This window comes from Neoarius graeffei, chromosome 12 (genome assembly GCF_027579695.1).
Source record: "Neoarius graeffei isolate fNeoGra1 chromosome 12, fNeoGra1.pri, whole genome shotgun sequence".
In the NCBI taxonomy this organism is placed as follows: domain Eukaryota; kingdom Metazoa; phylum Chordata; class Actinopteri; order Siluriformes; family Ariidae; genus Neoarius; species Neoarius graeffei.
The window spans coordinates 35159284-35175430 of record NC_083580.1 but is presented as its reverse complement, the minus strand read 5'-3'; the positions used below and the strand labels follow the sequence as shown (position 1 = coordinate 35175430).

The 16147-nt window shown below is 38.8% G+C and overlaps 1 protein-coding gene and 1 long non-coding RNA gene across 2 annotated transcripts; both read right to left on the bottom strand.

The window, feature by feature from the left end:
* Positions 1–5921: 5921 nt before the first annotated feature.
* irf1b (interferon regulatory factor 1b) lies at positions 5922–9148 on the bottom strand. The gene is made up of 9 exons (XM_060935808.1): positions 8772–9148; positions 8110–8201; positions 7864–7963; positions 7554–7759; positions 7330–7438; positions 7113–7226; positions 6991–7016; positions 6675–6807; positions 5922–6518 (listed from the first exon to the last, which is right to left on the bottom strand). The coding sequence occupies exons 2-9, from the start codon at positions 8194–8196 to the stop codon at positions 6385–6387; spliced, it is 909 nt and encodes a 302-aa protein (XP_060791791.1). The 5' UTR covers positions 8197–8201; positions 8772–9148; the 3' UTR covers positions 5922–6384.
* Positions 9149–11631: 2483 nt separating this feature from the next.
* Positions 11632–14193, bottom strand: LOC132894900 (uncharacterized). The gene is made up of 2 exons (XR_009655688.1): positions 14024–14193; positions 11632–11922 (listed from the first exon to the last, which is right to left on the bottom strand). It is a non-coding gene; the product is annotated as an uncharacterized LOC132894900 (long non-coding RNA).
* Between the last annotated feature and the right edge of the window lie 1954 nt (positions 14194–16147).

Here is a 16147-nt window from a genome sequence, read left to right as displayed (position 1 = left end):
GGGGGGGTGCTCAGCCAGGGGGTCTGTTGAGGAGGTGCGAGCGAAGTCATGAAATGGGGATGAGGTAGGGCAAGAAGAGGCAGGGGAGAGGAGAGAATGTAAAGTGTGTGGTTGTACCCATCCCACAGAAGAATGGTGGTGGTGGGTTGGGCTCACACCATCAAATCTATTAAAGTAGATATTCAGCTCATTCCCACATTGCCATCCACTCCTTCACTGTTGGTTGGCTTGTAACCAGTGATTATGTTGTTACAGTGGCACCTGTCAAAGGGTGGGATATATTAGGCAGCAAGAGAACAGTCAGTTCTCGAAGTCGATGTATTGGAAGCAGGAAAAATGGTCAAGCATAAGGATCTGAACGACTTTGACAAGGGCCAAATTGTGATGGCTCAATGACTGGGTCTGAGCATTTCCAAAATGGCACTGTGTGCTCTGGAACAAAATGAAAAAGGACCATCCAGACTGTTACAACAAGAAGTCCAAAAACCAGAGTCTGTCATGGTATGGGGAAGTATCAATGCTCGTGGCAAAAGTAACTTACATTTCTGTGATGGCAGCATTAATACAGAATAGTACACTGAGATTTTGGAGAAACTTATTCTGCCTTCAGGATAACATCTTTTTAGGGAAGCTGATGCATATTTCAACAAGACAATGCAAAACCAATTTCTGCACACATTACAAAGGCATGGTTGAAGAAGGAGAGTTCTATCAGTCACTAAACATCTCTTTACTGTTGAGAGAAGGAATGCCAAAATTACAAAGTTGTAAATGCTTTATTATACCAATGTTTTTTGAATGTTTCAAGAATCAAAATTGAAATGTGTTTATTTCGAGAAAAAAAAAACAATAACATTCATAAGGTAAAACAGCAAATAATGTGCTGTTGTATTGTCTCATCTCATCTCATTATCTCTAGCCGCTTTATCCTTCTACAGGGTCGCAGGCAAGCTGGAGCCTATCCCAGCTGACTACGGGCGAAAGGCGGGGTACACCCTGGACAAGTCACCAGGTCATCACAGGGCTGACACATAGACACAGACAACCATTCACACTCACATTCACACCTACGGTCAATTTAGAGTCGCCAGTTAACCTAACCTGCATGTCTTTGGACTGTGGGGGAAACCGGAGCACCCGGAGGAAACCCACGCGGACACAGGAAGAACATGCAAACTCCACACAGAAAGGCCCTCGGCGGCCCCGGGGCTCAAACCCAGGACCTTCTTGCTGTGAGGCAACAGCGCTAACCACTACACCACCGTGCCGCCCCTTCTGTACTGTGTATAATATGCAATGTCATATAATGCATTTTAATATTTAACAACCACTTATGTGTCTTATCATATAATGCATCATAATATATAACAACCACTTTTGTGTCTTGTTTCTCAAATCCAGTTGTTTTAAACACATCAAATGCTCAGCACATTGAAAATCATGATTTTAAATACCACTTCTAATGTCCTTAACCTCAAAGGAAGGCTTGGAGTTTGGTTGGCAATCTTTAAATCTTTACATCTGGCTACAATATATGTAAAAGTTGTTAATAAACTATTTATTCCAGCTGTAAAAACACTAGGGATCTCTTCCATCATTGCTTTATTGTGGCTATGGAGGCCATGGATTACAAGGAGTTTGACAGAATACATTGGGCTTTTGGTTTTCAAATGTGGCTTCAAAAATGGAGAGGTGGATGCATTTATATAAAACCTGGTGTGAACAGTATTATAGATAATACATTGAATTATTTTATGACTTGTTGAACCTTCGACGGTCCGGGTTCGAGCCCTGTGGCCGGCAAGGGCCTTTCTGTGCGGAGTTTGCATGTTCTCCCCGTGTCCGCGTGGGTTTCCTCCGGGTGCTCCGGTTTCCCCCACAGTCCAAAGACATGCAGGTTAGGTTAACTGGTGACTCTAAATTGACTGTAAGTGTGAATGTGAGTGTGAATGGTTGTCTGTGTCTATGTGTCAGCCCTGTGATGACCTGGTGACTTGTCCAGGGTGTACCCCGCCTTTCGCCCGTAGTCAGCTGGGATAGGCTCCAGCTTGCCTGCGACCCTGTAGAACAGGATAAAGAGGCTAGAGATAATGAGATGAGATAATGAACCTTCGACCCTGGTCGAGCCAATAAAGTAGCCACCACGTGTCCTAACCTTGGGTGACTGGCTTGGGTAGACACAATAAGCATAACACCTGCCTCTAAGGTAACTGCTGTATAAATTCATGTATTAAAAACTAAGTCTATGATACACTGTATTTACAGATCTTAATGGTGACACTTTAGGCAAGGCAAGGCAAGTTTATTTATATAGCGCATTTCATACACAGTGGCAGTTCAATGTGCTTTACAGAGGTAAAGGCAAAACAGTAAACAATAAAAAATAAAATTACATAAAATAAAGGGGGAAGAAGAGAGAAAAATAAAAATAATATGAGAATTAAACAATAGTAGGAATAAAGTAATAAAATGAAGTAAAAGTTCAGTAAAAAATAGCAGAATAAAATGGAATAAAAGTTAAGTAAAATTTAAAACATGCAAAGACTGTAAAAGTTAAATAAAGTTTAAAACATGTAAAGATAATGACATTTATCAGTTAGCAGAAAGCATCTGACAACAGCTTGGTCTTTAATTTAGATTTGAAGCTGCCAACAGCAGGAGCATTTTTGATGTCCTCTGGGAGTTGGTTCCATAGCTGTACTGCATAGTAGCTAAAAGCTGCTTCACCACACTTTGTTTTAACAACAGGTTTTACCAGTAAATTTTGCTGCTGCGATCTGGTAGATCTGATTGGGTTAGGCCACTGCAACATATCAGAGAGGTAATAGGGCCCTGTACCATTTAGAGATTTGTACACCAGCAACAATGCTTTAAAGTCAATTCTGTAGCTTACTGGAAGCCAGTGAAGGGACCCTAGAATTGGAGTAATGTGCTCTGTTCTTTTTGTTCATGTAAGAACCCTAGCCACTGCATTTTGAATCAGCTGAAGTCGTTTGATGGTCTTTTTTGGCAGGCCTGTGAAAAGGCCATTGCAATAGTCAACCCTACTAGAGATGAAGGCATGTATAAGTTTTTCCAGATCATTTTTTGACATAAGTCCTCTTAGTTTGGAAATGTTTTTTAGGTGATAAAATGCCGATTTAGTGATTGCTTTCATCTGACTGTCAAAGTTTAGCTCGCTGTCAATGAAAACACCAAGATTTTTAACCATATTTTTTGTTTTAATCCCCTTTGTGTCAAGAATAGTGGTAATCCTGAGTCTTTCATCTTTTTTCCCAAATAGAACTACTTCTGTTTTATCTGTGTTCAGCTGAAGAAAATTTTGTGACATCCAGTTGTTGATTTGGTCGATACACTGGTAGAGACATTCAAGGGGGGCATAATCATTAGGTGATAGAGCAAAATAAATTTGGGTGTCATCTGCATAGCAGTGATACAAAATTGAGTTGTTCTTGATAATTTGTCCAAGTGGGAGCATATAAAGGTTGAATAGTAATGGTCCAAGGATCGATCCCTGGGGGACACCACAGGTCAAGGACATTGATGTTGAGGTACAATTTCCCATGGTAACAAAGAAGCTTCTATCTTTTAAGTATGATTTTAACCAATTGATAACTTTACCAGTCAACCCAACCCAGTGTTCAAGTCGATATAGCAGTATGTTGTGATCAACAGTATCAAAAGTTTGACATTTTAGTTGTGATGAGTGAATGTTATATTATATTAATCAGTTTACTTCATGTCAGACTACTTTAATCGGTTTGAAGAAGAAGCTTTTATTTGTCACATGTACACTCAAGCAGTGAAATTCATTCTCTGCATTTAACCCATCTGAACACACACATGCATGCACACACAAGTGAGCAAAAAACACACACATATACCCAGAGCAGTGAGCAGCTATGCTACAGCACCCGGGGAGCAGTTGGGGGTTAGGTGCCTTGCTCAAGTGCACTTCAGCCCAAGGCCACCTGTCTTACCACATGTCTTTGAACTGTGGAGGAAACCAGAGCACCCAGAGGAAACCCATGCAGGCATGGGGAGAACATGCAAACTTCACACAGAAAGGCCCCCATCAGCCACTAGGCTCGAACCCAGAACCTTCCTGCTGTGAGACAACAGTGCTAACCACTACACCACTGTGCCACCCAATGGCTTGCTTAATGATTTTCAAATGATCTTTCACTCAGTTCTATTACATTATAAATATACATTTAATAATTTTGAAGTATTTTGTATTTCTAACTATATTTAGTGTGACTCACCCAAAAATTGTATTACAGTTAAGTAGGGCAATTTAATAAAATGTATACTTTATTACTATCACTTGCATGTATTATTGAATAGCTACAAGCACATTCATAATTACTGACACCCTTCAAGAGAATAGGCTAATTTTTTTGCATAAAATAAATATTAATTCATTCAATTAGAGAAACTACTTGCCTTTCCTTAGCAGAAAACAATTATTAAAAATATATTTTATATTTTCTCAAAAATATGAAAAATTATTGACACCCCTCAAGAATATTTAAAATAAATGCAGATCATCTATCATCATCTGGGAAAGCAAAAAGAACCACAAAAGAAACAAATGGCTGTTGACATGCACATTTTAGATAATGGGTATAACCCTAATTAAAAATATCATTAAGGAATTGTTAAAATTAAAATGTTTAAATCTTTTAGAACAGTTTAAAATATGTCAGCAAGCACAAACAAGAGTATATTGCCCCCATACACAGTAAGAAAGATGATGAGGGAGTGAAAGAAGACTCCATATATATCAATTTCAGAATTGCACTACAGGCTCTATTTTGTTGTCAGGATCACAAGAAAGTTTCTTGAGAGCAACCCACAAAATTCAGTGCCACAACTTTACCAAAAGCTAATGGGACTACAGCTGAAATTCTGTGTTGTAGTCAGATAAGAAAATTAATAATAATAATAATAATAATAATAATAATTTAAAAAAATATTTTAGGCTATGAACACCTTCAGCATGTGTGGTGAAAAAGAGAACTGCATATAAAGAAAATAACCTGATAAACATTGTAAAATGTAGGAATTAATCACTGATGCTTTGGGACTGTTTAGTGATGAAAATTGTCATTGTAAATTTTGCTGTGTCAGGATATTTTAGCCCTAAACCTAAATAAATCTCATTGCATGCGTTCTTAAATTTTACAAATTCTAATTTTCTCACTTTCGTGAAGGGTGTTAGTCATTCATTCATCTTAAACAAATAATCACCTTATCCTGGTCAGGGTTGTTGTGCTTTTAGAGTCTATCCAGAAGTGGAAATACACCTTAGATCAGTCTGTTGCCAGGCATCAAGCACACATGCATTCACATAGTCATTCACACCTACGAGCAATTTAGCATAGCCAATTCAGTAAACCAAAGACCCCAAGGAAACTCACATGGAGACGTTGTGGGAGCCAAGAGAAAACTGCAGAACTTGGAGGAAAGACACCAGGACATGGGAAAAACATACAGCTCCACATAGACAGTAACCTGAGCTCAGTATTGAACCCAGGACCCTGGAACTGTGAGGTGGCAACCCTTCCTGTTATGCAAGTAATTGTGGATTGTACTTTTTAAAGTGTATTTGTTGAATAAATCCAAAATGGTCCTAAACATTAATTCAATTTAATAGCCAGGAAAATATTCTGGTTGTGGTCACGGCTGAACAGGTTTAGGAGGTCATCCCCTTAGATGACTTCTAAACTCTTTCACTATAAGGAATGCCCTTCAAATTAAATCAAGTGATATACTAATGTTATTACATTCTCCAGAATATGGCGTATACTACTTTGTACAACAAATCAAACTGAATATTGTCTTGAATATATAATAATAAACTGGGTATCTTTAAATATTACAGAGATACTGCAGAAATCACAGAAGAGTCCTACAACTTACAATTTTTACTTTTTTTATTATAAAATTCATTTATACACTATATACACACACACACGTTGTGAAGAGTTTTCACCAAAGGCACACAAGAACTTAAAAATTCATTCTAGATATCCTGTAAAGTTTTAAGAGGAAAATGCATTAAAACCCTGATGTGTAGATAACGGAACCTGCCAAATGCCACAGTAAATCACATGAATATATTTATATACAAGCCATTATCCTTTACAATTGAGAACACATCAAAAAACTGAGAAAACAAAATTTGTCTACAGTGTTCTCTGTTGATGACCATAAAATCTCTAGCATAATCCTCTATCATAAAACACACTTTATACCAACCAAGCTTAAGTGTCTCTTACAAAATTGGCTTTTGATGATCTAATTTCATGGTCAGAAAGGGAAGACCTAGAATGTGAGGTAATACGATAATGTACAGACTGAGCATCGAAGACACAAGTCTTAGAGTAGACAGCTGATTTGTGGAAGGCCAGATGTGTGAGGGCTGCTGTTCCACATATCTGTGTAGCTTAAAAGATCTTCACTGGGCAGTCCTGGTATCAGTTCTGTGTAAAAACGTAGCTCAAGCTCCTCTCCTGAAAGAAAAACACAAGTTTTGAAGTAATGGTATGTAAACTAGTTTCTGGAAAAGACGTTTGATGGATATATTTGACTAGCAAATGAATAATCCTGCGAGCAGAATACCTGGCTATACATCCTATACCCATCAGCTAAATGCAACATTTATTTACCTGAGGTATCACTCCATTGGCTATCTGGACAATGGTGAGATTCTGTCATGGCTACTTCATTGCACAGGAACCCCCTTCCGCTGCTATTGTTTTGTAGCCACCGTGAACTATCAAGCTCCAATTGCCGTGTGATCTGCAAGAGCAAAACACAGAATTTGTAGCCATCTGAGTTTTGCTTGCCCTTTGCTCAGTGGTGTTTAAAAACAATTGCAGAAATACCAATAATGGATAAATTGATACATAACAGGGTATTCCTGAGAATGAAAAAGCACAACAGAAATACAAAATTTTAGTATGTCACTAAATCTAGACTTACCTCAACAATAGCCTTTTCCTCGTAGTCTGTGAATAAGAAAGAAAAATAAATACAATGTACACCATGCCACTTTATTTCATTCCTTACTATTCAAAAGTAAAAATTTATTTTTCTTTTATTACCTGTCGTATGAACTGGTGAAACCTGGAACCCGCCAGGGTAAATATCGTTTGTGCTGTCAGGGCCGATTTCCACTTCATAACCTGAGCAATCAGGCACATCATATGTGGGGCTTTCTTGAAAGAAAGGTGACAAGAAAAATGGTATGGTCCCAAGAGTCAAACAAACATGTTATCCATAAAAATCTTTCACTGTGCTTTGGCTGTTGAGGTTACTTACTCATGCTTTCAGTGCTGTCTATGGTGTTCTCCTGAGTGATCATGTCTTGCTGCTTGTGGGTGTAAAGGTGCTCTTCATTTGATGCCATGTCTGCATCCATCTTCCTTCCCTTTCACACATAATAAACATTGAGTATGTGCTTTGATTTCATTACTTGAATGTGTCCTCTTTCATGCTTTATTCTTTATGACATAATATAAGACTATGGCATGCTATCCCCTTACCTTTTTTCTCCTTCTGCTGTCCTGGCTTTTAGAGGACTTCTTGTTCTTGACAACCTGAAGCATGCGGTAGACACGAACAGCTTCACAGCCTTTGTTGATGCTTTTGTCCTTCACTTCCTCAATATCTGGCAGAGAGTTCATTGCACAACGGAAGTTTGCTTTCCATGTTTTGGGGTCAGGTTCAGTGATTCCTGGCTTGAATTTGCCTGCAAGCATCATTAATGTTAAAAGGGTCTTGTGAAAGGCAATTGGTTTTTTGCTTCTTCCTTGAAAAACAAGGATTTGTTTGACATCAAGAGTGGCTCCTCACCTGTGTGGATTGCCCACTGTTTGAATAGACAGGCATCTTTGTCCATTTCCCATCCATGGCGTGCAGCATGCTTCCAAGGAATGGAGAACATCTTTTTCTCCTAAGTAAGCCCAAAAAGCCACAAGATACTTGAATTGCTATTTGGGTGGTTTTATGAAATGCCTCACAACTGGTTAAACCTTTTGGCAAAATCAAAAGGCATGCAGCATGCAATAAATTACTCAGAGAAAACTACCTCCATCTTACCTTATCTACCCAGACAAGTCCAGCAACTGAGTTCGAGTCAATCATATCCTCTAACCAGGGCCGCATGCGCATTCTGGACACAGGCATGGTTCCTGGACAAATACAGTGAGAAGCTTGAGCACCTAAAGTTTTTCTTAATACACTAAGTTCTTACAGTGGCATAGAACCTGCTTGAAATTTACGTGGATGGCCTTCGCTTCTCGTATATTTAATTAGTATCTTATGCTAGCCTACAGTCTTATAAAAGCCTCCCGAATTTGTTGTGAAAAATCAAGTTCATGATTTACAAATTACATCAAGTCCAGTCTAAATTTATCACACACACGCTCATACAGCACAAGACCTTAAACAAATGATCAAATCAGAATATAATGTAGAATATCAAATACAACATGAATACAAATAAAGCCTACAATATATAATACACGTAAGTGGGGAAAGAAAATAGAGCGAGGACAACACAACACAAACGTAAATGACAGCAAAGTACGTGCCTAAATGCAACCGCCCTGTCATGATGCACATTAAAAAAAAAAGTCTAACAGTGACACAAAATGCAGTTTATCAACAAGATCAACAAACAGAAATCCGTATCTTTCTTGTGAGATTCATATTACACAAACACACGAACATACAAGGATTATGAAAGCAGAAGTACTTACGGAGTATCCGGAATTATTAATGAAATAAAAGAAAGACGATATGTAGGAAAGTTATTCCACTTGGTTTAGAACAAGCTGCTCTCCGTAACTGTTATTAACTGTGTTAGTGTCTGCGAAGTGTGCGCCTTTATATTTATAAGCGTTGGGGGGCTTTCCCAACGCAAGAGCTTGGCAGTGTTCGGCGCACGCGCAGTGTGACCGAAATGCAGGCACGCTCAAACTTAAGTGGGGTGATTTCCGAGAAATCATGCCATTATGAACTATGCATGCTACGTGAGGTTGTAAGAACGGTGATGTGGTTTCGGCAAAGGCATACGTGCACACACTTCCAACAACAACAAGTCTTGCGTTTTTTTGTGTGATTGTTAAAATACGAATGGAATTTCTTACCATCTCAAGTAAAAAATAAATAAATAAAATTTAAAAAAGCCTGGTGAGAGATGTAATTTTTTTGAATAAATAAACAATTACAAAGAAGATGAATGAAAACGCGCCTTAAACTTTCAAACACTTTACATTTTAAAATATAAAAAAGCATGCTGAAAACGCTCTTGAATATTCGCGTACAATTTATTAACAGCTTTATACGAACGTGGATATCAGCATGATACACTCAACAGTGACCCGGATTGATTCCATTGCAGTGCGAAAAGAATCCCAGAGAGCTGGGTCAGAGTAAACCCAGCATAGAAACCATAGCCTTTCCGGGAAATGGTATGTCAATTAATAGAGCTGTAGAGGGGGCTCTTGAGTTAAATTTGAGGGTTTTTCTGGCGAACCCGACCGTGTCAGTACGTCCACGTAGGGTTCACATGGGTCTCAAATGGGCTTAAAACTGGGGCAGCTGAGCTCCACAATCTTTTGTTTGCAGTTTCCACGGTGGTCCCGTGGAAAAGTATATAGTTTCACCTATCCGTGTCAAAATTGGTAGGTGTGTGGGATGCCTCAAGATGAACAAAACTGAAATGCATATTGGATTAACCAACTGAATTGCTAAGTGATTTGCGATATCTTGCATGACGTTGAAATGGGGAGCCAATAAATTTATGTTTCGCCACACAAACAGGAAGTGTGTCATAAATTCACCATGCATTGCCCGATAAGGCTAAAACTTCACAGGTTACAGTGGTGCTTGAAAATTTGTGAACCCTTTAGAATGTTCTATATTTCTGCATAAATATGACCTAAAACATCATCAGATTTTCACACAAGTCCTAAAAGTTGATAAAGAGAACCCAGTTAAACAAATGAGAATAAAAATATTATACTTGGTAATTTATTTATTGAGGAAAATGATCCAATATGACATATCTGTGAATGGCAAAAGTATGTGAACCTCTAGGATTAGCAGTTCATTTGAAGGTGAAATTAGAGTCAGGTGTTTTCAATCAATGGGATGACAATCAGGTGTGAGTGGGCACCCTGTTTTATTTAAAGAACAGGGCTCTATCAAAGTCTGATCTTCACAACACATGTTTGTGGAAGTGTATTATGACACAAATGAGATTTCTGAGGACCTCAGAAAAAGCGTTGTTGATGCTCGTCAAGCTGGAAAACGTTACAAAACCATCTCTCAAGAGTTTGGACTCCACCAATCCACAGTCAGACAGATTATGTACAAATGGAGGAAATTCAAGACCATTGTTACCCTCCTCGGGAGTGGTTGACCAACAAAGATCACTCCAAGAGCAAGGCGTATAATATTCAGCAAGGTCACAAAGGAACCTAGGGTACTTTCTAAGCAACTGAAGGCCTCTCTCACATTGGCTAATGTTTATGAGTCCACCATCAGGAGAACACTGAACAACAATGGTGTGCATGGCAGGGTTGCAAGGAGAAAGCCACCGCTCTCCAAAAAGAACATTGCTGCTCATCTGCAGTTTGCTAAAAATCACATGGACAAGCCAGAAGGCTACTAGAAAAATGTTTTGTGGACAGATGAGACCAAAATAGAACTTTTTGGTTTAAATGAGAAGCGTTATGTTTGGAGAAAGAAAAACACTGCATTCCAGCTTAAGAACCTCAACCCATCTGTGAAACATGGTGGTGGTAGCATGTTTTGGGCCTGTTTTGCTGCATCTGGGCCAGGATGGCTTGCCATCATTGATGGAACAACGAATTCTGAATTATACCAGCACATTCTAAAGGAAATTGTCAGGACATCTGTCCATGAACTGAATCTCAACAGCAGGTGGGTCATGCAGCAAGACAACAACCCTAAGCACACATAATTGTTCTACCAAAGAACAGTTAAAGAAGAATAAAAGATGTTTTGAAATGTGTCAGCCCTGCGATGACTTGGCGACTTGTCCAAGGTGTACCCTGCCTCTCGCCCATTGTCAGCTGGGATAGGCTCCAGCTTGCCTGTGACCCTGTAGGACAGGATAAGCGGCTGCAGATAATGGATGGATATTTTGGAATGGCCAAGTCAAAGTCCTGACCTTAATCCAATCGAAATGTTGTGGCAAGACCTGAAGCAAGCAGTTCATGTGAGGAAACCCACCAACATCCTAGAGTTGAAGCTGTTCTGTACGGAGGAATGGGCTAAAATTCCTCCAAGCCGGTGTGCAGGACTGATCAACAGTTACTGGAAATGTTTAGTTGCAGTTATTTCTGCACAAAGGGGTCACAGCAGATAATGAAAGCAAAGGTTCACATACTTTTGCCACTCACAGATATGTAATCTTGGATCATTTTCCTCAATAAATAAATGACCAAATATAATATTTTTGTCTCATTTGTTTAACTGGGTTCTCTTTATCTACTTTTAGGACTTGTGTGAAAATCTGATGTTTTAGATCATATTGTCATGAACTAGCTCAATTTCAAGACAAAAATCAGGGAGACCACACAATCAAAGTTAGCATATAACCTAATTTTATTTAACTAATATTAAAACAAACATGAAAACCAGTTAAAATTATGTAAGTCAGTAGTGTAGTGAGTGTGTGAATGAGAGGAAAGGTATTGTAAATGATTAAATAAAAATAAGACTAACCACACCCAAAACAAAACCCAAATGTCCAGCCTGATGGATGGAAGGAGGGAGGGAAAGAGAGAAAATTGGCTGCATCAGTTCTCTTATATAGTAATCAGGATCTGAGTAGGTGCAGGTATAACTCCCAGTCTCCTGACACAACAGGACCGCCTCCTAATGAGGAAGAAACAAACAACAAGGAAAACTTTCTTCTTTAAGGTTTTACGGCAGTTGGCAAACCAACTTAAAGGTGCATTACCACCACGTACTGGGCTGGAGTGTGGAACAGAAGATATAAGGGAGTAGGGAAAAAAAAAAACTTATTCTTTTAGCTAATTCTGACTCTTTCAAACATGTGATAATGTAACAATACATCTGACTTGATGCTCTCCCTAATAAACCAGGTAAAGTGAAATTATGATTAACCATTCTGAGAGATTTATAAAGCTAATTTCTCTCGCATTCACATTTCTTACAGAGAAGTATTACATGCTCTACTGATGCCAGATGGCTACAGTATTCACAATTTCCAGTTGGGTGTTTGTCTATTTTCTTAAGAGAATAGTTGAGTCCTGTATGTCCAATTTTTAAATGGGTGATTATGATGTCTTCTCTCCAACTCCTGCCCTCTATCCTTCCACTATTCACCTGTTTTTCAATGTAGTATAGATGTTATGGGAAATATCCGATAAATAAAAATCTTATTACGACAAAGGTAAGTTCAATCGTGGACTTCTAATAGTAGTAAATAAGCCATGGCCTAGATTGAGCATATTTTATGGTGTTTAGCCTAGTCTACACAGTGGTACTTGAAAAAGTTTGTGAACCCTTTAGAATTTTATATATTTCTGCATAAATGAGACCTAAAACATCAGATTTTCACACAAGCCTGAAAAGTAGATAAAGAGAGCCCAGTTAAACAAATGAGACAAAAATATTATACTTGATCATTTATTTATTGAGGAAAATGATCCAAAATTACATATCTGTGAGTGGCAAAAGTATGTGAACCTCTAGGATTAGCAGTTAATTTGAATGTGAAATTAGAGTCAAGTGCTTTCAATCAATGGGATGACAATCAGGTGTGAGTGGGCACCCTGTTTTATTTAAAGAACAGGGATCTATCAAAGTCTGATCTTCACAACACATGTTTGTGGAAATATATCATGGCACCAACAAAGGAAATTTCTGAGGACCTCAGAAAAAGCCTTGTTGATGCTCATCAGGCTGGAAAAGGTTACAAAACCATCTCTAAAGAGTTTGGACTCCACCAATCCATAGTCAGACAGACTGTGTACAAATGGAGGAAATTCAAGACCATTGTTACCCTCCCCAGGAGTGGTTGACCAACAAAGATCATTCCAAGAGCAAGGTGTGTAATACAGATGAGACCAAAACAGAACTTTTTGGTTTAAATTAGAAGCATTATGTTTGGAGAAAGGAAAACACTGCATTCCAGCATAAGAACCTTATCCCATCTGTGAAACATGGTGGTGGTAGTATCATGGTTTGGGCCCATTTTGCTGCATCTGGGCCAGGACAGCTTGCCATCATTGATGGAACAATGAATTCTAAAGGAAACTGTCAGGACATCTGTCCATGAACTGAGTCTCAAGAGAAAGCAGGTCATGCAGCAAGACAATGACCCTAAGCACACAAAGAATGGTTAAAAAAAGAATAAAGTTAATGTTTTGAAATGGCCAAGTCAAAGTCCTGACCTTAATCCAATCGAAATGTTGTGGAAGGACCTGAAGCAAGCAGTTCACGTGAGGAAACCCACCAACATCCCAGAGTTGAAGCTGTTCTGTGTGGAGGAATGGGCTAAAATCTGGTGAGCAGGACTGATCAACAGTTACCAGAAACGTTTAGTTGCAGTTATTGCTACACAAAGAGGTCACACCAGATACTGAAAGCAAAGGTTCACATACTTTTGCTACTCCCAGATATAGAATATTGTATCATTTTTCTCAATAAATAAGTGACCAAGTATAATTTTGTCTCATTTGTTTAACTAGGTTCTCTCTATCTACTTTTAGGACTCATGTGAAAATCTGATGTTTTAGGTCATATTTATGCAGAAATAATATAGAAAATTCTAAGTACATAAACATGCTGCGAGTCTAGCCAAGCATTAGGTCTAATAAAATATATCGCATCCAAAGCCCACATCTAGATTTTAACGTTGGACAAAGCTTTCATACGAAACTGATTTCAAATGTTCTACGCACACAAATACTTTATTGGCATCCAGTCTTTCCGTTTAACTGCAGCTCACCATTTTCTCATGTTTTTGGGTACACCGAAAAGCGGTGAAAAGTTAAACCAGCCTTATCTCCATATCTGTTAGTACATCCTAAAGCACTACAGTTCTCTGGCATTTTGTCAGTCCTGCGCGTTGTAGTGTGTAAGAACTCTCAGGGGCGCCGTGGGTTGCACATGCGTCGAGTGGACCCGTCTTCTTTAGGGTTTTATGGCGGTTGGCAACCAACTTAAAGGAGCATTACCGCCACCAACTGGGCTGGAGTGTGGAACAGGTCGATATTGGACTAAACCAGACCTGGGCATTTTCCGGCCCGCGGGCCGCATCCGGCCCTTTGGTTCATTCTGACCGGCCCGCGTAAGGTTAATTAGAAATTACAAAACGTATTTCCTAATTTTACCTCATGCATGGACTGAATGTGCATTGCTTTTATTTTGAAGTTGTGTTAAACAAAAACGCAATGCGCGCGACATGAACATGACATGAAATCCCACGAAACCTAATCCCGCGATAACTACTTCCGTAATTTGTCCAGACCAACCACAAACTTGTATGTCATCCTTCAAACGGTCCAGCCAATCACATAGTGTGACGTCACCAGCAGGCGCCGGAGCCCGAGCCAATCTGTAGATCTGATACCTACACCGAATGGACTGATGATCATCTGTCAGCTGTGCTTCGCATCTCCACCTCAGACATTCAACCTGACTTTGATGCACTCGTTAAAGACCAACAGAGACTAGATTTCTCTCACTGAACAAATAAAAAACACCAAATGAGGTGATTAGACTACAATTGTGGACATCATTATTATAATATGATGTATCTTGCTTGATATTTGGAGTAGAAAGACAATATTTTGATGTCTTTATTGTGTTTTGGGGTGAATGTGACTGAAAAAAATGGTACAAACGTTCACATTTTGTTAACCATTGTTTTGGGAAATTTGATTGAATAAATGACATTTTTTGTAAGGCAACCTCGTTTTTTCCATACTCTTACCAGTCTTAGTAGCTTGTAAAAACAATGATATTTATTGCTTTATATAAAGAAATACAATTAATATTATGCAGAATTTAGTTCAGCCTTATGGTCCGGCCCTCCACAAAATTTTCTGTTTCTCATGTGGCCCTATGGAAAAAATAATTGCCCACCCCTGGATTAAACAAATAAACAAACAAAACTTGTATCCTCTGGGCTAGCCCAGTTTCTTTGAGAAATCTGAGAATAAAATGATATATATGGCTAGATGCCTTACCTAAGATGCCAGGTAGATTAAAACTGCTGTGTTTCACTGTGCTTAATGACTGACAAAGGTTTCTTCTTTCTTCCTCATACTGTTTGCAGTGAAATAAAACATGCTTTACTGTTTCCAGCTGGCTACAGTAATCACAGTTTCCTGTGTGATGTTTACCTATTATTTTTAATGTACTGTTAAGCCCTGTGTGACCAATTCTTAGACGAGTTATCATGCTCTCATCTTTCCTACTTCTACCAGTCCACCTGTTTTTGGATGTTGTACAGATGTCTGCCCTTTTCATTGTCATCCCAGTATTCCTGCCAGATTGATTTGGCATGATTCTTTATAAGGACCTTAGCCTCTGCCTTACTCACATGGATTAGTAAATCTACCTCTTTATGCTTGAATGTTTGTTTGGCTAACTTGTCCACCTACTCATTACCCTCAACACCAGCATGTGCCGGTACCCAAAGAAAATTAGTTACTAATCCTACTGCTTCTAGATGGAATAATGTACTGTATACTTCATTGATGAGGTCACCCCTGAATGATCTACCTGACTTAATGCTTTGTAGAGCTGAATAACTATCTGAGATGATGACAGTATTGTGAATTTTGTTTTCTTTTATCCATTCCAGGGCCAACCAGATCGCTACTAACTCTGTAGTGTAAACAGATAAGTTGCCATCTATTCTTTTCAAAATGCTCACATCATTTGCTGGAATGTGTACTGCTGAACCAGCACACTCTCTTTCTGGATCTTTTGATCCATCTGTGAATATGAATGTATGGCATGAAAAATGTAACTCTAAATAATTCTGCACTATGGTTTCTACTGTCACCTCTTTTGGTTTCTTTTTAATTTCTAAGTGAATGCCCAGGTCTACAGAAGGTAATGT